This window comes from Oncorhynchus keta, chromosome 10 (assembly GCF_023373465.1).
Source record: "Oncorhynchus keta strain PuntledgeMale-10-30-2019 chromosome 10, Oket_V2, whole genome shotgun sequence".
NCBI lineage: Eukaryota > Metazoa > Chordata > Actinopteri > Salmoniformes > Salmonidae > Oncorhynchus > Oncorhynchus keta.
Genome location: NC_068430.1, coordinates 39,531,380 through 39,555,970, shown reverse-complemented (window position 1 = coordinate 39,555,970; position 24,591 = coordinate 39,531,380). Strand labels below are relative to the sequence as shown.

The following is a 24,591-nucleotide window of genomic DNA, read 5'->3' as shown; positions in this document are numbered from 1 at the left end:
TTTGACTAGGCCATTCCAAAACTTCACATTTGTTGCTTTTTAGCCATTTTCATATAAACTTGATTGAGTGTTTTGGATCATTGCTGCATGACATAGCTGCACTTCAGCTTCAGCTCACAGATGGATGGCCTGACATTCTCCTGTAGAATTATCTGATACAGAGCACAATTCATGTTTCCTTCTATTAAGGCAAGTCACCCAGGTCCTGAGGCAGCAAAGTGTCCCCAAACCATCACATTACCACCACCATGCTTGACAGTTGGTATAAGGTTCTTACTGTGTAATGCAGTGTTTGGTTTTCGCCAGGCACAATGGGGCACATGCAACAGTTGCAGCTAAAGCTGGCATAACTAGTGATTGAGTGAGTGTAAGTGGGCAATTACTTTTTCACACAGGGGAATTGGGTGTTGCATAACTTTGTTAATGAAATAAATAAAAAAGCACAATTTATTTTTGTTATTTGTAAACTTAAGGTTCCCTTTACTAATATTAGGTTTCGATTTTCTAAAAAATTGAGAAAATCAGAAAGGATGAAAATACTTTTTTCACAGCACTGTATAAAGGTTTATTCAATGCAATTCATGCAACTGTTGCACTTTTGTTGCACTATATTCGGGGCGTGTCTATCTAGCTCCTACGATGTCACAACGTACCCTATAACTTTCATACGTACGCTTTGAAACAACGACAGCATCAAAAGGCTGAAGTGTGGAAAGAAATAGCTTGCAAATCAATCTGTTGCTGACCGCTGTGGAAATATTGACATCAGGTATGTTAATTAAAGTATGTTTAATGCAGCCAACCAGTAAATTGTAAACGACACCTGAGATTGTTGTTTTGACGTGATTACTGAAGAGCCAGGAGACCGAGAAGCAAAACGTCGTTAGCCAGCAATGTCAATGGCAGCTACTGGTAACGAAGCTAGCTAGCTAAATGGCTGACTTTCTACTACATTTTGTTGTCGATAAATATAAACAAACTGTCCTGATACAATGTTTTATTTTAAGGCTTGTGCTTATATTATTGTTTGTAATTGGAATTTAGCGAGTGAACGTTAGCTAGCTCGCTTACTGTTTCGTATAATCACCATTCGATTGAGTTGCGCTTGATTCGGGGAGAGGGCCTTCGTTAGCCAAATTGGCTGGCTAGCTAGGATAGTTCGACATCAAGTTACGTTACATGTCTGGCTATAATGACAACGCCCCCTTCAACGAGCCGAATCATGGTTTGGGAGCATTATGTTACACTACCCAAATATCTAGTTAGGTAGATTTGACTAACTCAAATTGCCAATGACATATGTTGAAGCCTGAAATTAGCAACCTACTGTAGCTTTCTGGTTACACTTTGTCCTCTCACAAGTAGCTAACGTTACTGTCATGTTGAATCCATTGCGTAGGTAGCCTGATGTAACTGGGTAATTGTTAACTCGTTTGCGATTACGATAATGTTTGATCACATTAGACAGAGCTGTTAAATATTTTCCGGTAGTTAGCCGTAATAGTTTCTAGTTACTGGTGGCGGGGTGATTTTGGCCTAGATCTATTTACAGTAGTCGTGTGTTTAGGTTAAGCAACTGTCGCTAGCTTGCTAAGTAAATCTGAACGATTTGAGACTCAGAATTGAGGTTTGAACTCAGGAAGGCCATAACTGAGCTGGTTAGGGACAGATCGACATTTACTGTGGGGGAGGGTTGTCAAGTTAATTTGTTTCCTTTGGGGTGGGTTGTGTATTTAATTGGGGGGGGGGGGCATTTCGTTTTCCCCCCTGGTTTACATTCGCTCCTCTGCTCATTTTTCCCAATAAACAATGTCTCAACATTTTGATATTACCCTAATAAAGTTCAGAAACATTTGGTATGGCGTGGCTATTAGTATGCTTTAGCTAATGCAGGCCTATGATATGTAGGCAGTGCGCCCCGGTGCTCCAACTGACTCCACTTGAGGTGAGGAAGACTGTTTCTTGCCTACTATAGTTACTCCTATAATCTAACAATATAATGTTTATCTTTATACAAAATATTATGTTTCAAAATTAACAAATGATCCTCAATGTTTATATGCCGGTATTTATGCACGGACCGGTTTGGGTTTTTACTTTACCTTTTATAACAGTATTTGAATATTTGGTTTGTTAAATAGTTACACATGGCGTATCATAACTTCCATTTGTATATTTTACTCCGCTACTTGAGTCATATCTCTCTCTCGCTACAAAGTACTGTGTCAGAGGAAACGGAGCGAGCTAATACAGCCTGATACCAGTACCGGTGGCTTTTAAGTCAGAGAGAGGAATAGGCCAAGCATGAATATGTTGGCTATATGAATAAAGAGATTTAATGTAGCCAAAGATTATAGGGTCCCCTAGGAAACACTTTGGTTCCTACTAGAGGTCAACCGATTATGATGTTTCAATACCGATACCGATTATTGGAGGACCAAAAAAGCCGATACCGATTAATCGGCCATTTTTAAAAATTACATATATAAAAAAAAATCATGACAATTACAACAATACTGAATGAACACTTATTTTAACTTAATATAATACATCAATAAAAGCAATTTAGCCTCAAGTAAATAATGAAACATGTTCAATTTGGTTTAAATAATAAGTGTTGGAGAAGAGAAAAAAAGTGCAATATGTGCTATGTAAGAAAGCTAACGTTTGAGTTCCTTGCTCAGAACATGAGAACATATGAAAGCTGGTGGTTCCTTTGTAAACATGAGTCTTCAATATTCCCAAGTAAGAAGTTTTAGGTGGTAGTTATTATAGGAATTATAGGACTATTTCCCTCTATACATTTATATTTCATATACCTTTGACTATTGGATGTTCTTATAGGCACTTTAGTATTGCCAGTGTAACAGTATAGCTTCCGTCCCTCTACTCGCTCCTCCCTGGGCTCGAACCAGCAACACAACGACAATTAGTGCGTGCTAACTAGCTGGCCATTTCATTTCGATTACGCGAGCCTCATCTCGGTAGTTGATATGCTTGAAGTCATAAAAAGCGCAATGCTTGACGTACAACAAAGAGCTGCTGGCAAAACGCATGAAAGTGCTGTTTGAATGAATGTTTACGTCCCTGCTTCTGCCTACCACCGCTCAGTCAGATACTTAGATACTTGTATGCTCAGTCAGATATGCAACGCAGGACACGCTAGATAAACTAGTAATATCATCAACCATGTGTAATTAACAAATGATTATGATTGTTTTAATGGTAGCTAGAAACTTACCGTGGCTTACTGCATTCGTGTAACAGGCTGTCTCCTTGTGGAGTGCAATGAGAGAGAGCCAGGTCGTTATTGCGTTGGACTAGTTAACTAAGGTTGCAAGATTGGATCCCCCGAGCTAACAAGGTGAAAATCTGTCGTTCTGCCCCTGAACAAGGCAGTTAACCCACCGTTCCTTGGCCGTCATTGAAAATAAGGATGTGTTCCTAACTGACTTGCCTAGTTAAATAAAGGTATATAAAAAATAAAAAAAATCGGCGCCCAAAAATACTGGTTTTCGATTGTTATGAACTTGAAATCGTCCGATTTTAATTGGTCAACCTCTAATTCCTACCCTGTCACAATAACTAGTCCATGGCAAACAACACTCTATTCAAAGTGCCTACTGTTATTCATATTATAATAAACATTCTATTTCCATGTTTCCAAAAGTCCACCCAAGTGTTTTGCTCTAAATCGCAATTGCAACATTTGGTTAAAAATAAGGCCTAGTATTTTTGCACATATCGTGGAAATGATCTCAAATGAGTGCAAGAAATGCAGACATTGATGCAAATGCAGGAAATTATTTTAGTTTGAAGTTGAATTGAACGGTATAAAACAATACGAATGGAGAAAGACCCATTGAAAAAAATGTAGAATATGTGTTACTACCCCTTAAGAAAATGTATAACTTTTTTATTAATCAAAAACATAGAATACCGTAAAAAAATACCATGTTATTTTGCCCATTTCGCCTAGACCTAGCAGAAGCCGTAGCCATCTGACATAAAGAAATGCATCTCAGTGTCAGAGCATGCCACCAGCATATCTCTCTGGGGTTATCTATCTCACTACATGGCCAAAAGTATATGGACACCCAAATTAGTGGATTTGGTTATTGTAGCCACACCTGTTGCTGCAGTGTATAAAATTGAGCACACAGTAATGCAATCTCCATAGACAAACATTGGCAATAGAATGGCCCGTACTGAAGAGCTCAGTGACGTTAAACGTGGCACCCGTCATAGGATGCTACCTTTCCAACAAGTCAGTTTGTCAACATTTCTACCCTGCTTGAACTGCCCCAGTCAACTTAGACTACTGCGCCACTCGGGAGCCCATAAGGCACTGCATCTCAGTTCTAGAGCCGTTAATACAGACCCTGGTTCGATTCCAGGCTGTATCACAACCGGCCATGATTCGAGTCCCATAGCATAAAAATAATCTGTCCTCTGTTGCAACACACTACATAGTTCTGGATACAACGTAAGTGCAAGAACTGTTTGTTGGGAGCTTCGTGAAATGAGTTTCCATGGCCAAGCAGCTGAAAACAAGCCTAAGAAACACCATGTGAAATTCCAAACGTGTGGTGTAAAGCTTGCCGCCATTGGACTGTAGCAGTGGAGACAAGTTCTCTGGAATCTGGGCATGGCAGATGACAGGAGAACGCTACCTGCCCCAACTATGAAGTTTGGAGGAGGAATAATGGTCTGGGCTATTTTTCATGGTTCGGGCTAGGCCCCTTAGTTCCAGTGAAAGGAAATTTTAATGCTACAGCATACAATGACGATATAGACTATTCTGTGCTTCCAACTTTGTGGCAACAGTTTGGAAAAGGCCATTTTCTGTTTCAGCATGACAATGCTCCATTGCACAAAGCGAGGTCCATACAGAAATGGTTTGTCGAGATCAGTGTGGAAGAACCTGACTGGCCTGCACGGCCTCACTAATACTCTTGTGGCTGAATGGAAGCAAGTCCCCACAGTAATGTTCAACATTTTGTGGAAAGCCTTCCCAGAAGAGTGGAGGCTGTATAATATTCACATGAAAAATAATAAGTCCCCAACTTTGCAATCCCAGTCACTTAAAGTTGTGTATTTTTATTTTTAATTGAGAAATAATATCAATCCAAACTGTGCAGCTGCCAATTTGAATGGAAAGAGACATCTGTTACAAAACAAATGTTTAATGACATTCGGAGATTGCCAACCTTTCGATACTGGGAAAGCCGACAAGGTAGGGAGGGCTGTATTTTCTGTTTGTGGAGTTGGACATAGTCTATTTATTTGAGGTCGACCGATTAATCGGAATGACCAATTTTAATTAGAGCCGATTTTCAAGTTTTCATAACAATCGGAAATCGGTATTTTTGGGTGCCGATTTAAAATAAATAAATAAAATTGCTAAAGTGGCTGTCGTTATCCACGTTTAATCATAACTGCGTTCCTACCCCAGTGCAGCTCAATGTAAATAACCGTGACTGTAGGGTCGGTATCTTTTTGGCAAAGCCCCCATACAAGACCTAAGTAATGAATGCAATGTAACTTAGGTTAATCAAAACTATTCATTCCTTGCATAAGTGGAGGAGGCTACATTTGTTCATTTTCAGACCCAGAGAGTTAACGTTAGCTATCTATTTGATCTACCAAAGCATGTGATCCAGAATAGATAGGAAGTGACAATGTACTTTTGGTTCTGGTGACGCAGACACATGTTTCCAGTTCTACCATTCCAGGACATGTAGACTAGTTCAAGTTTCTAAATTAAGAAGGCTGTGATTATTTCATGCTGTTACTGTACTAATCAACAGCAATGTCTAATGTCCATCTCATATCGGTTTTGTTTCAGGAAATTTTACTCCTGTGACAGGGTCCAACCAAATCCAGACAAGATGAACGTGTTCGATCGAAGTATAAATTTTGATTCCCTTTTTAAATTTTCCCAAATGTAAGTATCTTTTTTACTGTTTCCACACAATGTCTGATAACCGTAAGGAGACTCACTGTCACAATGACTGTATCATCATCATCATGAGTCATTCATTGAACAGAAGCAGTCTATAATGTTCACAAACTGGTTGTGCTACAGACAGTGATGTGTTACCAAATTAGAATATGACTAGATAGGCCTAACTGATAAGGAGGCGGACATTTTTTGTTAGTGTATTTTCTGTAGAGCTGAACCTGTACAATTAAAAACTCTCCCCTCTATCTTAGCTCCCACTCCACTCAGTCTACAAACCTAGCTATAATGGGGTAGGGTAGTGATGCATCAATTTATCTGTGTCAATGTAGTTTTCTCTTGATGTCTTGCAACTTAATGAAGAAAAATAAATTCTATCCATCTATTCCTTATACAATACAGCTCCCACTCCACTCAGCTGCACCTGAAGAATGTCTACTCCAGCCTGGCCCTGTGCATGTTTGTGGCTGCAGCAGGAGCCTACGTCCACGTCGTCACCAGGCTCTTCCAGGTAAGCAGAGGCAGTGGGAACAAGTACATCCAAACTGAAGCACTTTTATTAGTGTGCTGTAATATTAAAGGGCCAACAATGCAGTGTATTTTTTTTATTTTATTTATCTCAATATCAGATCATTCCTGGGTAAAAATTAATTACCTTACTGGGGTTGTTTTCAATTAAAATAGCTCAAATCACAAATGGCTCAAATCAAATTTGATTTGTCACATGCTTCGTAAATAAAAGGTGTAGACTGGGAAATGCTTACCTACTGGTCCTTTTTCAACAACGTAGATTTAAAGATGAAAAAAATTGAAAAAGTGCAGGGTTATGAGGTTGTTGAGGTAGCTATCAAATTTTATTGGTCACATGCAGATGTTATTGCGAGTTTAGCTAAATGCTTGTAAGGACTAGAAGCGAGGCAGCCCTCTATCGGCACCACTGTTTTCTATGTTAGTTATGTGCATATAGGTAGGGTTAAAGTAACTAGGCAACAGGATATATCATAGACAGTAGCAGCAGTGGGTAACCATTTCATTAGCTGTTTAGCAGTCTATTGGCTTGGGAGTAGAATCTATCAAAAAGAAAAGAGAACCAAAGCACGCTTCATATAATGAATTAAAATGCCTTTATTTGTATAGGATGTTTTAATGGAACAAAGATTTAAATACTTTGACGTGTTTCGGCTGCATGGACTTCATCGGGTAGTACAAATGGCTGCATGGACTTCATCGGGTAGTACAAATGGCTGCATGGACTTCATCGGGTAGTACAAATGGCTGCATGGACTTCATCGGGTAGTACAAATGGCTGCATGGACTTCATCGGGTAGTACAAATGGCTGCATGGACTTCATCGGGTAGTACAAATGGCTGCATGGACTTCATCGGGTAGTACAAATGGCTGCATGGACTTCATCGGGTAGTACAAATGGCTGCATGGACTTCATCGGGTAGTACAAATGGCTGCATGGACTTCATCGGGTAGTACAAATGGCTGCATGGACTTCATCGGGTAGTACAAATGGCTGCATGGACTTCATCGGGTAGTACAAATATACGATGTCGTCTTTTGAACAAACCATTTTCCAATCCACCCTGATTGAAGAGGGAGTGGTCACAGAACAGCTTATAGTGAAAATGAATTGGACAACAACTAGTAAACAACACTATACATTCATCATTGAAATAGATGTACTATCAAAATGCACATCAAGGTCAGAAGTATTAGAACCACTAGAAAACAAAGTAATTCTAGCCTTGAGTGGGAGATTGAGAATGGGAGAGCCATACATTTATAGTACACTAGATGATGGCTAACATGGACCAACACAGTCCAAACATAGCATAGGGCATTATGTCCACTAGATGACAGTAAAGGGACCACTAAGACCCTACAGGAATTGTGAAAAATCCATGTCTTTCTTTTAAACCAGGGTATTTAGTGGGCTGTAGTTTGTAAATCCCCAAACTTTCCCTTTGGGTTAGCAGTCCCCTTCTAGTTTAGGCCTGAACATGATCAATACCCATAGCTTGTAGGGCGGTAGGGTTGCCATGGTGTAAGTACTTGTAGCCCCTTGCCATGGTGTCTTATTTTATTATTATAAAAATTAGGGGGTAGATTGGAAATGACGCAGACAATTACATTGATGGAAGTTACAATCTATGGTGTAGTCTTTGTTGCCTACCTGTGTGGCATACGTGTGTCCCTTTAAGCCAAGGTGGGACGAAGTACCCGCCCGGGCTGTAAAATGACTCATTTCATGATATCCAAACAACCTCCAATAGATGGCGTTGTAGCCTGGCAGGGTGCTCTGTATTTGGTCCTACAGTCAGAATTCAGAATGCGCTCAGTCATCATAGCCACTTCATTGCTTGACGACTTTTGATGTGAAAAATGAGTGCTGGGAAAATGAGAAGTGGACTCTGAATGTCGTGTATATTTAAAGAAGAATGGACAGCAAAATACTTATGTCTTATATGCCAAGTTGGTGTTGCTATTTTTAAGAAATATAATCTCAATTGTATTTTTCAAGCAAGCATACTAACTACGCTAGCCACCTGTCCTCTCAGGAAAAGGCAAGGAAGGCCTCAACTTGCCACAAACTTAAAAGCCCAACAAAATATGTTTACTAAACGGTGCTCTACTCAAGACTGTAATTAAGGCAAGCTACACAGTGTCACATAAAATCCCAAACATAGCAAGCCTTTTGCTGAAGGGGAGTTTGTGAAAGACTGTATGGTGGAGACTGCTGGTGTACTTTGTCCTGAGAGAAAAAGCCAATTCGAGACAATCACCAGGCGCATGGAAGTGATAGGTGAGGAGCTAATCTCCGAATTGAAGAAAGAAGCAGATGGCTTTGATTTTGTTCTTCTTCTGTAGCACTGGATGAGAGTACTGACATCAGAGACACTGCTCAACTTTACATTTTTGTCAGAGGAATAAATTAGAACTTTGTGCGTTGGACTCTGATGGGAACAACCAGGGGCTCTGACTTATATGACAGGGAGTCTGCCCACTTGGGAAAAAATTATCTACCGTGGAGCAAACTGACAATTGTAACAACGGATGGATCACCAAATCTAACTTCTAAAACCTTTGTAATCTTTTTAGTAGGCCAAAACATAGTAAAAGGAGAAAGTCCTAACTCGGAGGAATTTATATTTCTTATATTTCTTCACTGTACTTTTCATCAGGAATATCTGTGTAAAATAATGTTAAAGTTGGAAAATGTTGTCAAAGTGGGTGTAAAACTTGTCAACTTTAAACGGGTAAGGGGGCTTAACCATGGTCAGTTTGTTCAGCTGCTCAATGACACAGAGACAGCACCAGGACTTGTTGTATCATTCAAATGTGTGCTGGCAAAGCCTGGGGAAAGTGTTTAGCTGTGTGTGGGAACTGAGGTGATGTAGGTATGTTCCTTGATACGGTTGGTAAAAGTGATGACTTCTCCGAGTTGAAAGACAGACTGGCTGGGCGACTTTGCTTTCGTTGTGGACATGTTGGTGCATCTGGACAATCTAAATGTGAAACTGCAGGGAAATTGTGATTTGTGCATGAACTGTATTCCAATGTGGAAGTATTCAAGGCCAAACTTATGTTCTCAAGACAAATGAGCAGCCGGTCTCTCGCTCGTCTTCTGACACTGGCAGCAGTGCCTCACCCAGACATACAGTAACACTTTGATCGACCTGCATGCTGAGTTTTCCCGCCGCTTCTCAGACTTCACCAAGACTGAGCTGGAGCTTGTATCATGCCCCCTGTTTTGCGACACTGAGAAAGCACCACCCGACACACAATTGGAGCTCAACAACATCCAATGGGACAGTGCTTTGAAGGAGAAGTACAAAACGGCAACAATACACCAGTTCTATGACTCACTGAATGAAACACAGTTTCTAAACATTAAAAAGCACGTCCAAAGGTATGCTTGTTTTATTCGGGTACGTGTGTGTGTGTGTGAGCAAACGTTCTCATTCATGAATTACAACAAATCCCGTCACAAAAAATGACCACTTGTCATCTCTTCTGAGAATCTCTACATCAAAGATGACACCACACTTTTCCCTTGCCAAGAGAGGTGACCAGACTTGAATAAGCGTGACTGGGGTAGGCAAGGATTATTTTTCATGTTGATGGTTATGTAGTGAGAATTATCCAGCAATGCACTTGGATACAGGTCCCCATACATCTGACAACGAACACTTATTCAGTCAGATTTGGCCTGAGGTGATTGGATAACTGTAAATATGGCTCTCAATTGAAATGAGAAATGTTCCTTAATCTGCTTTCAAAAACAGACCCTTCCAAATGAAACGGATGCTCTTACCATATGTTTCAGTCAAATTTTACAGTAGTTTATTTTACACCTGCTGTTACATTTTGCATGTCTCCAGTTGTTTATAATATCTGTTTTTAAGTTTGCACTTTACAAGGGTGGAGATGCAGGATCTGTGTGTGTTTTGACTGTCTGTGATGTTATAAATTATATCAATATTTTGAAATTTGTTCATAAAACAAGGTTAGAGATGGTACAAGGGTAGAATTGTTCTGCATATGTACACCTACAGTACACTAGTAGTTGCATGTCGGTGTGGAAATGAATAAAGGCTTCACATGTTTTGTCACGCATATAGTATGTGGCCCTTGAGCCAAAAGGTTTGCCCACCCCTGCGCTAAGCTGTCTTGAAGGCGTCTCTTTGTCCGTCCAATGTAGAATACCTTGCACTGTGGACATTCCAATCTGTAGATGACATGAGTGGTTTTGCAGGTAATGAAAGGCTTGACTTGATACTTTGTGCTAGTTTCATTCGAAAGAGCCCCATTATTTAGAATTCTGGATCCGGACGCATTTAGTTCCTGGATCGGGTCTCCAACACTTTGTTTTTTCATGATTTAAACCAAATTGAACATGTTTCATTATTTATTTGAGGCTAAATGTATTTTATTGAAGTATTCTATTAAGTTAAAATAAATGTTCATTCAGTATTGTTGTAATTGTCGTCATTTTTTAAATCGGCCAAGTAATCGGTATCGGCTTCTTTTTTGGGGTCCTCCAATAATCGGTATCGGCGTTGAAAAATCATAATCGGTCGACCTCTTGTATATCCATGGCCTCGTTGAGCCGTGACTCTAAAACAGGATATTACAGTTTCAGGTCCCATTGATTGGATAGTCTCGAACGGAGCTCATCCAGTTTGTTCTCGTGTGATTGCATGTTTGTAAATAGAACAGAGGGCAATGGCTGTCTATTTGCTTGCCAAGGTAGTTTCTTCAGGGTGCCGGCTCACCTGCCTCGCTTTCATCGCTGCTTCCTCTTTCGAGACCCGGTGATTTTAGCCTGGTCCAGTAAATCAAAATGTTTTGTCACATGCGTTGAATATAACAGGTGTAGGTAGACCTTAGCGTGAAATGCTGACATGCAGGCCCAAAAAACACAATTAAAATAACAATAACGAGGGTAATGGTACCGAGTCTGTGCGGTGGTACAGGTTAGTTGAGGTAATATGTACGGGGGGGGTCAATGTGATGATGCATAGGAGTAAAGTGACTATGCAGCAACGTTAAAATAAGGGGGTCAATGCAAATAGTTAGGGTAGCCATTTGTTTGACTGTTTAGCAGTCTTTTGGCTTGGGGGTAGAAGCTGTTGAGGAGCCTTTTGGACCTAGACTTGGCACTCCGGTACTGCTTGCCGTGCGGCTGCAGAGAGAACAGTTTTTTTATTTTTTTTATTTTATTTTATTTTTTTTTTACTTTGGAGGCTAGAGACTTTTGACCCTTAAAAAAAAAAAATTAGGGCCTTCCTCTGACCACCTGGCGTAGAGGTCCTGGATGGCAGGGAGCTTGGCCCCAGTGATGTACTGGGCTGTACGCACTGCACTACCCTTTGTAATTCCTTGCGGTCAGATGCCGAGCAGTTGCTGTTGATGGTGCAGCTGTAGAACTTTTTGATGACCCGTGCCAAATCTTTTTATTCTTCTGAGGGGGAATAGGCATTGTCGTGCCCTCTTCATGACTGTCTTGGTGTGTTTGGATCATGGTAGTTAGTGATGTGAACACCAAGGAACTTGAAGCTCTCGATCTACTCCAGTACAGCCACAAACTTCAGTGTGTCTGTGTAAGGGGGGTAGATTTCACAAAAGGTGGCCACGTAACATATAATTGGTAATGCTTTGAAGGTTTTTCATTTAACTGGTGAATGATAATTGCCATTGATGTTATTACATTATAACTGTTGCTGTGTGTTTTGTGTCCATTAGGGTGGGATGTTGACCATGCTGGGCTCCCTGGCCATGATGGCTTGGCTGGCTATGACTCCCCACAGCCCTCTGACTGAGAAGAAGAGACTGGCCATCCTCTCTGGTTTTGCCTTCTTCACAGGTAACCTCATCTGCCCTATAGCTCTGTCAGAAAAGGGCCTACCCAGTGTGTGCACTCATTCAATCACTCTCATGCATTGGATTGGTGCAAACATGGCTGGAGGGAGTTTTGACCATAGAGATCCTATTAAATTACGAAAGGGACTTTCATAAACCCTCACCTCCAGAATGGGGTGAAATTGGCAGCCATAAATGTGGTAAAGAGGTCAATCGAACTTGTCCACAACAATGGAATTGCCATGGAAACTCTTGGTGGAAAGATCCTAAGTCACCCAATTGCCCCCGAGCAAAATTAGGTTACATTTTAGGCTATTGTTGAAATGTGTATTAATAATCAGGAGTATAGTGCTTGTATAAACGGGAGTTAGCATTTAGCAGTCGCTTCTTATAAACCTGAAAAGGTACAACTTCTACATGTTTTACAACAAAAACATATAAATGTATCAATTGGACTTTAGCAACCACTTTGTGGGTTTGTTGAATGTGGGCCAATCTGGTCAATGGAACATCTGTGTTCCGTTGACTCTTTTACCGCATCTTATATTGGTCATGGAGAAATCCAAACCAGTCTAATTGGAATGAATGGCAGTCTAGGCATAATCCTTTTTTTTGTTATCAACCTTTTATTTATTTTTAAAGGAACACAGACAATAACAAAAAGCAGCCGGAATGGTCATGCAGTTGGTAAATACAATTAGAATAGACCACATGGCCTATACATCCATACACTGTTACATCAATAAGGGATCAGAGCTTTTACCTGGTCAGTTGGTCATGTTTTGTACACTCAATGTATATTGCCCACCCGTGCTGCATCAACCTACACCCCAGCCCCTCCTGGTGACCCCCCCCAACTCACCCAACCTGATCTCCATGACATTAAATACTGTAATCAAGCAATTGTGATAAAATCAGCAGGGTACACTTTTTTGCACATGAGTAACAAGTAAAGAAAATGATAATGAACAGGTAATCGTTTGGGAAATAAAGTTGCTACAGTAGTTCTTCAATAACCAGCTGTCAATTGTTTTTGTCAAACTTGACAGTTATACAGTCTTTACTGTAATGACATAAGTGGTGAATTATCATTAAAACCTCTACGGGATCTGTGTCCCTAACCCGGGACGGTTGTTGCTCACGTGCACTAATGTGACAGACATGTCTTATATGGGCAGAAAGCTTAAATTCTTGTTAATCTAACTGCAGTGTCCAATTTACAGTAGCTATTACAGAAAAAAAGACCATGCTTTTGTTTGAGTAGAGTGCACAACAACAACACTTCATGGTAACTGGTTTGATACATTCACTTCTGAAGCTAAGTAATGTACTTACATTCAGTAATCTTGCTCTGATTTGTCATCCTTAGGGTCCCAGAGATAAATATTTAGCATAGTTTGATAAAAATCCATTTTTAATAATCAAATGTAGGAACTGGGGTCTACAGTTTGACTCTCTTGCTCCACACCCACCCTGCCTGGCCATCTAGATGTGTAGAAGTTAATGAGCCATCATGTATGACATTCCTGGGAGTGTGTAAATGTATTTTTATATTACCATAGCATTGTTGTATGTTCCATCTAGTTATCTACTTGAAAATGTATCAATTGACCAATTTGGCACATTTGGGCAAACTCCAGGCAGGCTTGTTACAAAATATTGTGCAGTAATGTAATTCTAATGTGGATCAGTGTAAAATGTTGTGCACACTGCTGGCATCTGGTGGCCAAAATCTGAATTACACTTTGACTCCTGTCTGAAAGTATGGCGAAATAAAAATAATAAACGCATGTTTTGTTTGTTTGTAGTGAAAGTATGCACAGAACTGTAAACTATCTTTTACCTAAAGTGTGTACCTAACACTGGGAAAGCTGCCTGCGCAAAATCCCACCATTGCATCCCAACTGTATCAGTATTAGGTTACCTGTCTGAGTTAACTTGAAAGTTAACAGGTTAAAGTTATTCAAGGATTTGAATAGAACATACAGTGTCAGTTGTGGTCACAATAAAATCCACTGACAGTCAAGGAATAGCTAATCAGCCTGTACATTATACGCCTTTACAATAGTCCAGACCGACTCGTGTCCATCTTCCTGTACTGGCCAGCTCTCTTCGTTGCTGTTTAACTCACTCCAGGCTAGTATTGATGTAGTATGTGAACTAATCAGTCTTTCTGAACAGTCAGTAATCCCACCAGAGAAGCTGCCAAACTTGGTGCAAAACTACACCAAAGGAAAAATCTAGCAACATTAAAAGCTGCGCTGACTGGTCAGTTCGGTTGTTCCCTGTGACGAAGTAAAGGTTTGCCTTGCATTTTCCCGGATTTTGATATGATGTAGCTTTTTATTTGAGTGATTGCAGCCAGACCAGAGAGCCTCGACGTCATGTATAGTTGCATTGTTTTTAGAGGTTGGTAAGCTGTGAATTATCACTAGCTTACAATGCAGATTTTTGCCGAAGCTGTCTAGTTGTGTGCGCCGTCTAGCGTTAGCTTAGTGTGGTTGACTGTTTACGAAAGGACTATTGAGGTACTTAGCAACATGACATTTGTGCTGGTTTACAACTAAAAGATGCTGCATAGCTAGCTCTCGCTGAATGTGCAAAGCAAGCACCCTTGATTCCGTATTACTGACAATCATATCGTTTTTTCCCCCTTCGTTTTTTTTTAACATCAGTAATGCACTTGGAAACGTAATCCTGAATAAAATCCAACTTTTTTTGTACTCCACTAAACTCTGAGGCGATGAACTCTTGTTGGTTTACAATAGCTTCATCTAACATGGTAGCTAGCGCTTTGTTGTCAGGAGATGTCTTCTTTGATTTAGCTCGTAAAGCGTGGCGTGTTATTGTAAGTTACTAAATACTGTTACAGGTTAGCTGTGTTAAATCAACTGAAATGCTTCTGAAAAAGCAGCCATATTTCTGTCACATTACTCCCATTAGTTAGAGGCATAATCCTGATTTGACTTGAGCAGGAACATTTAAGTGAGGCATGTGATATCAGGAAATGTATAATAGAATTGTCAACCTAAAAATATTGTCATAATTATAAATACAGCTTATTCAGGTTTTTAGAAATTCTGTATAAATATCCTCTAAATATGTAAACAGACAAATGTCTCCATTTTTTGATTTCTTGGAAAGCTGTGAGTGCTATTATATGATACAATATCACTGATTTCAGCCAGTGTTTGGCTGACTATTGTTTGAATGGAATCTTTTTATATTGGCAGTTAATTTCATAAATATTTTTCAAATTATCTATTTAAGTGGATGGCTAGCTAGTGAACAAACATTAAAAATCATTCTTCAAACTCATTGTGTAAAATAATCTTATCACAATGGCTGACATTTTATTCCATCATAAGAAGGTTCATGTCCGTTCTAATTCTATGTTTTCCCCCATATTCCCATGAGGGGAGGGTACGAGTACACACTTCCAAAGAAAGGTAGAGAATTGGAATGAAGCCTATGTATTTTTAGCTATTGAAGTAGCCATGAGCTAATGTTTTCCTCTTCATTTCAGGTGTTGGTTTGGGCCCAACCATGGATTATGTCATCTCTATTAACCCAAGGTAAGATGACAGTAATAATGTGTATAGTAGCTAGTTTATTTCAATGAGGGGTTTCTCCTGAGGTGACTGAATGAGCCTCACATCTCTCTGCTCCTACAACCAGCATCATTGTGACAGCTTTCCTGGGGACCTCAATCATCTTTTTGTGCTTCACGCTGAGTGCCCTCTACGCCCAGCGCAGGAGCTACCTCTTCCTTGGAGGTAAAAGTGCTGAACTTTCTTATTCATGCATAACGGACCAAATAATGAAAGACTAGCACTGTAGTTTTGAGTTCCACGAAGTGAGTGTGGAAGTGGTGACATATTTTTTGCTATCTATAAATAAGTATAAACCACCTGGTACCAACAACCTGTATGGTAAATTGCTGAGGTTGGTGGTGGAATGCATTGTGACTCCTGTTTGTCACATCTTAAATATAAGCCTAGAAGATGGTGTGTGTGTGTGTGTGCCCTCAGACATGGAAGCAAAGGTCATTTCGCTACCCAAGAATAGCAGAGCACCCACCACTTTAATGATTTAAACAGCCGACCAATCAGCCTGTTACAAGTGCTTAGCAAACTTTTGGGGAAAAACTGACCTTGAATAAAGCCTGTGTCTATGCACGCCGACGACTCAACAGTATACACATTGGCTGCCACAGTAAAATAATTAACATCCTTAACAAAATCAAATCAAATTTATTTGCCACATGCAACAAATACAACAGGTGTAGTAGACCTTACAGTGAAATGCTTACTTACAAGCCCTTAACCAACAATGCTTTTAGATTTTTTTAAAGAAAAAAGCATTAAGGAGAGGTATATCTATATTTCCATGTCTAACAATTGTATTTATCGACATTTATAATGAGTATTTATGTAAAATGATGTGGCTCTGCAATATCACCGGATGTTTTTGGAACTAGTGAACGTAACGCGCCAATGTATACTGAGATTTATTTATATAAATATGAACTTTATCAAACAAAACATGTATTGTGTAACATGAAGTCCTATGAGTGTCATCTGATGAAGATCATCAAAGGTTAGGGATTAATTTTCTCTGTGCTTTTTGTGACTCCTCTCTTTGGCTGGAAAAATGGCTGAATTTTTCTGAGTTTGTGCTGACCTAACATAATCATTTGTGGTGCTTTCGCTGTAAAGCCTATTTGAAATCAGACACTGGTGGGATGAGGAATTTTAATTATTAGATTTCTGTTGTTTTGAATTTGGTGCCCTGTACTTTCACTGGTTGTCATAACGATCCCGTTCACGGGATTGCAGCACTAAGAAGTTAACTACATGGAACTCTGCCACTGCATTTTTTAAAAAATGTAACCTTTATTTAACTAGCTAAGTCGGTTAAGAACCAATTCTTACTTGCTATGCCTACCTACCCTGGCCAAACCCGGATGACGCTGGGCCAATTGAGTGCCGCCCTATGGGACTCCCGATCACGGCCGGTTGTGATAAAGCCTGGATTCGAAACAGGGTGTCTGTAATGACTCCTCTAGCACTGAGACGCAGTGGCTTACACTACTGCACCACTCGGGAGCCCAAGCTAGCAATAAGAACAGATTTTAAAAAACAGATAAAATAACACCTTACTGCACAAAGGGGAATGTGAAGAGATGGTAATTTCATATATTGTTTTGTAATTTGCACTTATGTATTAGACCTAGATATTGTGTGTATGTACTGATATTTAGGCTGTGTGTGATGCTTTTTTTAAATGTATGTATTGCGGTCCTTGACTAATAATGTTCTGTATTGTTTCATGTGGACCCCAGGATGAGTGAAGGGGATCCTAATGAATACCAAAGTGTTCTGTGCTGCTTACCAGATATTGTGTAATGTAAAGGAACTGAAACTATAGAAAGTAAACTCACACACCTTGAAGTGCTACCAGGTGCATAGAGAAAAAAGTGTACTCATTACCAGTGTGCTGGAGTTTTCCTTTTTTATTAAGGAACTGAAACTTACCACTCTGGATTTAGTGAGACTGTGCTCACTAAATAAATGTTACCAAATGCACATACCCTTAATAAAGAATTTTCCAACTTTCTATTCTGTTCATTTATTGCAAAAATATTTCTGTCTTTCAGGTACTCTAATGTCCGGACTGTCCATCCTGCTCCTGGTCTCTTTCCTCAACATGTTCCTGGGGTCTGTCATGTTGTTTACGGTAAAGAGGAAAATAACAATATTGGGTTATGTTTGTTTTGATCCATTATTATTGCTAAACAATGCTACTCTTCATGGACTTAGCTATTAGTTACAGTATGACTTGTGCGCTGGTTGTCATTTTCACCAAGCATTTCTCTCTCTGTGTGTGTCTAGGCTCACATGTACCTCGGTCTGGTCATCATGTGTGGATTTGTGCTGTTTGACACTCAACTCATCATTGAGAAGGCTGAGATGGGAGACAAAGACTACATCTGGTAAGGGACACACACTCTCTCTGGGCCTGGTGATGAGGGTGAGTGGTTAGATGTTGAAACACATTTTCTTTGCCATTGTCATCTAGAAATGAGTCTGTCAGCCCGTGACTGTAAATTCAAATGTTTAATTGGTACCACTCCTAAAGTTAGGAGCACAACATAACATTTTGGAGCACCAGAAAAAAGGATAAACATTTTTGTTGTCGAGATATAGCCTTATATTGGGCATATATGATTTTGACTTTAAGCACATGTTGTGCAATAGAAACTAATAGGTAACCCTGTAAATAGATTTGTTAATTTATAAAAAGCTAAAATGATGATGTAAATACCCGTCACTGAAAATAGTTATTTCTGGAGTATTAGATTTCTACATAGTTATGGCCCTATAAAATGTATTTTATTTTTGTTAACATAATTTCCCATTTTTGTTTTGCCCAAATTCCGTTTCATCCGTTTAGTGTTCACTTAAAAAAAAAAAATAGAACATCCAGTTTCAAGTCCAAAACAATACTTAAACCACATCAGGAGACTGCTTTTCTAAGATATTTACATTTTTTTGTGTAGTTACCCTTTAATTCAAGTGCACACCATGCACCTATAGCAATAGACTGTTTGGTTAAAAGTGTTTCTGTAGCGTGTGCGCGCGCGCGCGCGCAGAGCTTGCAAAACAAATGCCCAATGGATTGATGCAAGGAAGCATATCTTTCTGCCAGGTAGGCAATAGGCTACTTTGTACTTAACATTTAATTGAGAAGGTTTTTGAGAAAGCCTTTCCATCTACCAGAAGGCAGTTGCCGTTAGCGATGCTAATGATTACACGAAGTGGTAGACATGCGCACGAACGGTACCGCGCGCGCACACAGACGGGACATTCCTGTGCTTTGCATCTTCAGAAGGTTGCAGGAAATCTGAATCCCTGATCCGTTCTGTTCATGTCTCATGATGTACCTGGGCAAATTGAGTGAATCTTTCAAAATGTTTGGGCTAGAAACAATCTGTTTTGATGTGGCCTAGTATTGGTGCAACCATATTTGCTAACGAATCTGTTGTCTTTTTTCTCTCTAAGGCACCCAGAAACAACAGTACAGTGACACTTAATCATTACAACAATTATCTGGTTGTTTTTTTCTAGGCGCACTGATGCTCCCAAAGAGAAATTCCAGGTCTCACAAGAAAATATTAAGGAGCATGTTTATGGTTGCGCTTTAGGTTGAGAAGAAAAGATTGCACACAGAAAAACATACAATACAATGCACTTGATAATTGGGGCTCTTTTACAATGATCTTATGAAGTGTTTTGTAAGATATATGATAACTTCTCTTTTCACTCTGAAGGCACTCTGTGGATCTCTTCTTGGACTTTGTGACCATCTTCAGGAAGCTCATGGTTATTCTGGCCATGAATGAGAAGGTACCATATTGACAGTGTATTGCTATTTCTATAGCATACCGACTATAATACACTACCACTATCTCTCATACACGTTGCTATGTTTTGAACCATAGAAAAACATGAACCTAGGACCAGAAAGCATTCTAAATACAATATGTGCAATAAACCAGCATATTGTAGAAATGTTGCACTTTGCACTGCTCGGCTAATAATGGTTTAATGTCAGTCAGGTGAAGTGTTCTCTTTATTTAGCAGGACAACAAGAAGAAGGAGAAGAAGTAAATGTGGAGGAATGCAAGCAAATAAAAGATCTGTGACTTGGAATTGCTTCAGGAGTGCTTCTGGTGCATTCACATAACTGCTTAATTATTCAAATTATTTAGACCATGTTTGATTTTGTACTTTGATATAGTGTCTTAATTGTTAGGAATCGATTGGTTTGGAATTTGGCTTTGGCGTAAGGTTTGACGTTTTTAAAAGTTGATGTTAAGGTTTTAGATGTCCCTGTGTCTTAGAATTTTTTTTTACTCCCATTTTGAAGGGATGGTGTAGTTAACTAACATACTTATTTCGATAGTTATTTTTGCATTGTCAAGTAACGATTTGAGACAATTTGTTATTTTCTCTTCCATCTGATTAAGCAGGAAATCAATGCCTCAAATAATTTTAATATGGCCACTTTTTATATACCAACTGATTAAAGTACAGTATCAGTTTGGAGTTGTGGTGAGGTTGTTAATTCTGTGAATATTATCTGTCCATTTGGGAATTCTGCCATTTTAAATAAGCCACACACTATATTAGTCTCAATTATGACATCACAGGCTTTTTGTTGCGATGCGTAATGACGAACATGATGCATTTGTAAAGTGGACATTTACATGGGGTATCATTTATTAGCAAATGACAAATATTACTAGTGCTTTTACAGTACAATCCCTTTCTACTGAAGTCATGCATTCGTAACATTTCCCCTTGAATGATCAGAGTAATTTAAGACATTGATTCTCTCTGTGAGGCTGCTCTAACCAGTCTTTCTGTTGTAGTTTGTGCCAATAGGGGATCTTGTCAGTTTGTTTTAATAAGATGCAAATGATAGAGCAGACAGATTTGCATCTTCGATGTTAAATATTCAGACCTTGCACGGACTCATCTATTGAAACATAAATGACATTTTTCAATGTAATTGCTGGTGGTGTCGTCTGCTATGGTGTCAAGAAAGTGATGTTTTATGGATGGACTTGTATTGAGAAGTGTAATATATTTTCCTGATAATGAATTTTGTCAAACTTGTTCTCTTTTTACTACTAACAAAGATTCAGTGCTTGAAATAGAGGTGCTCAGTAGAGAATCTGTGTTTCATGTAATTAGGTGACATGAAATAAATCCCACTAATCTTCATGTTATTCCCTATGTGCAGGGGTAACAACATTTATTTTCAAGGTGCACTTCGTTTTATTGAGAGAATCTCCTGTGACAGGGGTTACGGGATTAATTGAGAAGGTATGGCAGTACTGCCAAAGTCAATTAACTCACTGAATCACATGGCATAGCATCCAGTTACCAGTCAGAACGTATCCTCATCTGCCCAGTAATAGCTTTGCTAAAAGATTAGCCATTACAAATGTTTCAACCTCTCGCTTGATGTTGGTAATCTAGATGACGTGAAATGTACTTTTTCTGATATGGGTCGTAGTCCTTTTTTTAAATTTGAACCTTTTTAATTGAATGACATTGAACAGATAATCTGGCAGTCAAACATCCTCTGCTATGCAGCTCAAGGCTTTATTTTCTTAGAAGTGCCAATAACAATACAAGTTTACCAAACTAATCACCTGTTGTTGCTTTTCAACTGAGGATTTTACGGTTTAAAAAATGAAATAACTGCATATCTTATACTGTGAAATTTGTTTTGCTTTTATGGGAATTACTTTTGTAATTCTGCTACATTTAATGTAATTTAAATTTGTTAAAATAAAGTTTGATTAAGTCAATGACACTTATGCTCATGTTTTAATAATGGTTGCAAAGTTGCACACATCCATCCCTATGGGGATTTTTAACAGGGTTTAGTCACTTCTATCTGACAGTGTACAAAACCATTAGGAACAACTGCTCTTTCCATGAGACTGACCAGGTGAAAGCTATGAACCTTTACTGATGTCATCTGTTAAATCCACTTCAATCAGTGTAGATAAAGGGGAGGAGACATTAAGCTTTGAGACATGGATAGTGTATCCCTGTGGAACGCTTTTGACACCTTGTAGAGTCCATGCCCTGATGAATTGAGGCTGTTCTGAGGGCAAAAGGGAGTGTAACTTAATATTGGAAAGTGTTCCTAATTTTCTTTGTACACAAGTGTGTCATCCTAACTGTAAACATTGTGTATAGTACTGAATGTACCCTGTCATCTCTGGGATATAAACACTTTGATTTGGTGCAGTCTGCACTAATGATTAAAGTGTAATTTACTATGGATGCAACATATTTTTATGAACTTTTGGGTCAGATTTAATATACTTCCTAAATTTCTCACCCCCGTCAACGGACCGGTATGTGTCGGACAGCTCTGTTGCTTTGATTTCAGAATCCCTGTCCAGTCATCTCTCAGGACAGTGTTTGCTCCAACACCAGGCACCTCCACACCTGAGAACATTCAGTCCAATCTAGCCAATACCAGTGTCCATATCAGGGCAGTGTTGCCATGGAAACAGTGATGATGAGGAGGAGCGCAGTGGGTCTGGTGGGGGGATGGCTGGGGGCCAGGGAGATCCTTGGGGGGCGGGGTCCGTTGCAGAGGGGGGTGTTACAGCAGCTAATGCAGACAGAGCCCACCCGACCTGGGACACAGAAAGACTGATACCCTGCTGAAACAATCAGACAGGTGGAGAAGGAGGCACAGGCCTTCCTGTAAATCACACCTAGAGGAAGATAGAGAAGACAAAGCCTTGGCCAAAAATTACACAAAGGGTGCACATTTTAGATCTTGTAAAACAAAAGTTATTTACAATTAACTAGAATAAACTGACTTGAGGTCAGAAAAAGTCAACAAGGCTCACCATTTTCACCCACAATCACCTCCTTCTGACAGGCATTCTGGATGTTTGCTGTGCAGTTGACAATGAACTTTGGAGCTGAACAGTCATTGTCCAACAGAGTCTCTTCACAGTGGTAACACTGCATCTGATAAGGCCAGACTGAAACGCATGCACACACACTAATTGTGATGCCTAAAATACATGGAAGGAAATCTCTAGTTACAGTGCACGAGAATGGAAGTACGTGTTTCCAAGCAATCTCCATGGAGATATTGCAGTGCAGAAACTCCACAAGAGGGAGCCATTTCCTTCTGTTTATGCCTCTATTCCCTCGAATACATTGATAAATCCATTGTCCAGTGCCCTTTTCAATCAGATTGGACAGTAAAACAGCAGAGGTTTAAACCTGCTTAAAATGCTATAACCACTGCTTTTTCAACTACACTGTTACTCATCTTAACACACTATTATTATGACCACTGTCTCAGGAAAAGGAGATATTCAGATGCACTTTTAAATGTGAAGGCTATCCAGTCACTTGTGGTGAAATGCCAAATCCCAACAGCCAATACAGAGATAATCATTAGTATGAAGAATCCTTGACTCACTCAACCTTGCTTCCATATTTGTAATCAGTACAGTCACCCAACTAGTGTTCAACAGACGTTTGGAATAGATCTGTTGTGCTTCCTCTGACTATCTGGGCTTGATTGATATATTATGCCTGCATGATCTGATGGATATTGCTTGCAACACATAAAACGCATTTATAGGAGCACTTTGTAAAACACATCGCTATATCACTAATTTGACCTCCCAAAAACGGATTACATCCTATATTCACGGTACTGTACTTTGTCTCTGTCTGTCAGGTCATTAACTATAAAATATGAATGCAATGTGGCTAAACATTATTATTGCATTAGCCATAGTTCAAACAAAAATATTAACCTGTCTAACTATAAGGTTGTTGGAGCAGAAATTATTCATGCGTCTGTCTGAATGACAGATTGACAGAATGGCCATTTTAATCATGTTCACCGACTGGTATTATGATTATGACATGTTGGCTCAGACTCCAAAGGTAAAACAAGTTCAATCATTAATTTCTGTCATTGTGTGTAATTGCGCATGTTTAGTCTACATTTAAAGCGATTGCATTCATATTTGCGTCATTTTAGAACATAATGTATACATTATATTAGCAGAAAGCCTTAACGCATGGATTTAGTTGGGTAGGCTAAAAGGCTTCTCAAAAATCTCATTTTATTCTAGACTATAAACTTTAAATTGAGAGATTTTGGGGCAACGAGACAGTAATTAAGAAATTAATTATTACTCCGGATTGCCACTGTTATAAATAAACCTACACTGACATTTAAAAAAAGAGAAACAGTAGTTATGTACCTGAGCAAAGGACGCATCCACACAGAGAAGCGAGGAGAACAAACGATTGCATCGTCCATAAACTCCATCAGGTTACTTTTTCTCCCCAAAAAGCATTACACAGTTGTATGGTCAGCCTCAACTTGAATCCACTTCTGATCAAGTAGGAGCAGTAATATCACCAGTAAGCACGCCTAAAAAGGTTTCTAGGTGTCTTGCTTCTCCTAACTTTGAGGGCGCTCTGTTTGGCAAGCGTCACAGAATCAATCTCAATCTCACGCCTTGATCACACCGACGGTGTCATTGCGCAAAATGGGACGTAACATCATCTGGATGTGTAAAACGTAATCATTCTGCTACCATTTCTGTCAAGCCTCCTACGCACACAGTTTGATGCATATTAGATAAATCCAATGTATGTGCCACACAGAACGCACTGCA

The 24,591-nt window shown here is 39.4% G+C and overlaps 2 protein-coding genes across 4 annotated transcripts; one reads left to right on the top strand and one right to left on the bottom strand.

Moving 5' to 3' along the window:
• Positions 1 to 602: 602 nt before the first annotated feature.
• On the top strand, positions 603 to 21,725 carry LOC118388685 (probable Bax inhibitor 1). 2 transcript variants are annotated; one of them, XM_035778038.2, is made up of 10 exons: positions 603 to 769; positions 5,849 to 5,947; positions 6,365 to 6,473; positions 12,219 to 12,339; positions 15,862 to 15,910; positions 16,014 to 16,111; positions 17,995 to 18,074; positions 18,230 to 18,330; positions 19,669 to 19,744; positions 19,982 to 21,725. In XM_035778038.2, exons 2-10 carry the CDS (start codon positions 5,892 to 5,894, stop codon positions 20,006 to 20,008), a joined length of 717 nt encoding a protein of 238 aa, XP_035633931.1. In that variant the 5' UTR covers positions 603 to 769; positions 5,849 to 5,891; the 3' UTR covers positions 20,009 to 21,725. The 2 variants fall into 2 exon arrangements, with proteins under 2 accessions (XP_035633931.1, XP_035633930.1); XM_035778037.2 differs by having other exon boundaries at positions 19,979 to 21,725.
• On the bottom strand, positions 21,426 to 24,591 carry LOC118388686 (ly6/PLAUR domain-containing protein 1-like). 2 transcript variants are annotated; one of them, XM_035778039.2, is made up of 3 exons: positions 24,172 to 24,591; positions 22,786 to 22,956; positions 21,426 to 22,647 (listed from the first exon to the last, which is right to left on the bottom strand). In XM_035778039.2, the coding sequence occupies exons 1-3, from the start codon at positions 24,221 to 24,223 to the stop codon at positions 22,415 to 22,417; spliced, it is 456 nt and encodes a 151-aa protein (XP_035633932.1). In that variant the 5' UTR covers positions 24,224 to 24,591; the 3' UTR covers positions 21,426 to 22,414. The 2 variants fall into 2 exon arrangements, with proteins under 2 accessions (XP_035633932.1, XP_035633933.1); XM_035778040.2 differs by having other exon boundaries at positions 22,786 to 22,923.

Bases quoted from the DNA above. Each gene is read 5' to 3' on its own strand.
- LOC118388685 (XM_035778037.2), top strand. From the start codon at position 5,892: ATGAACGTGTTCGATCGAAGTATAAATTTTGATTCCCTTTTTAAATTT. The intron at 16,112-17,994 runs GTAAAAGTGCTG...TCTGTCTTTCAG, and splicing joins GAGCTACCTCTTCCTTGGAG to GTACTCTAATGTCCGGACTG. The intron at 18,075-18,229 runs GTAAAGAGGAAA...GTGTGTGTCTAG, and splicing joins GGTCTGTCATGTTGTTTACG to GCTCACATGTACCTCGGTCT.
- LOC118388686 (XM_035778039.2), bottom strand. From the start codon at position 24,223: ATGCAATCGTTTGTTCTCCTCGCTTCTCTGTGTGGATGCGTCCTTTGC. The intron at 22,957-24,171 runs GTACATAACTAC...CATGTATTTTAG, and splicing joins TGGATGCGTCCTTTGCTCAG to GCATCACAATTAGTGTGTGT. The intron at 22,648-22,785 runs GTGAGCCTTGTT...ATCTTCCTCTAG, and splicing joins GGTGATTGTGGGTGAAAATG to GTGTGATTTACAGGAAGGCC.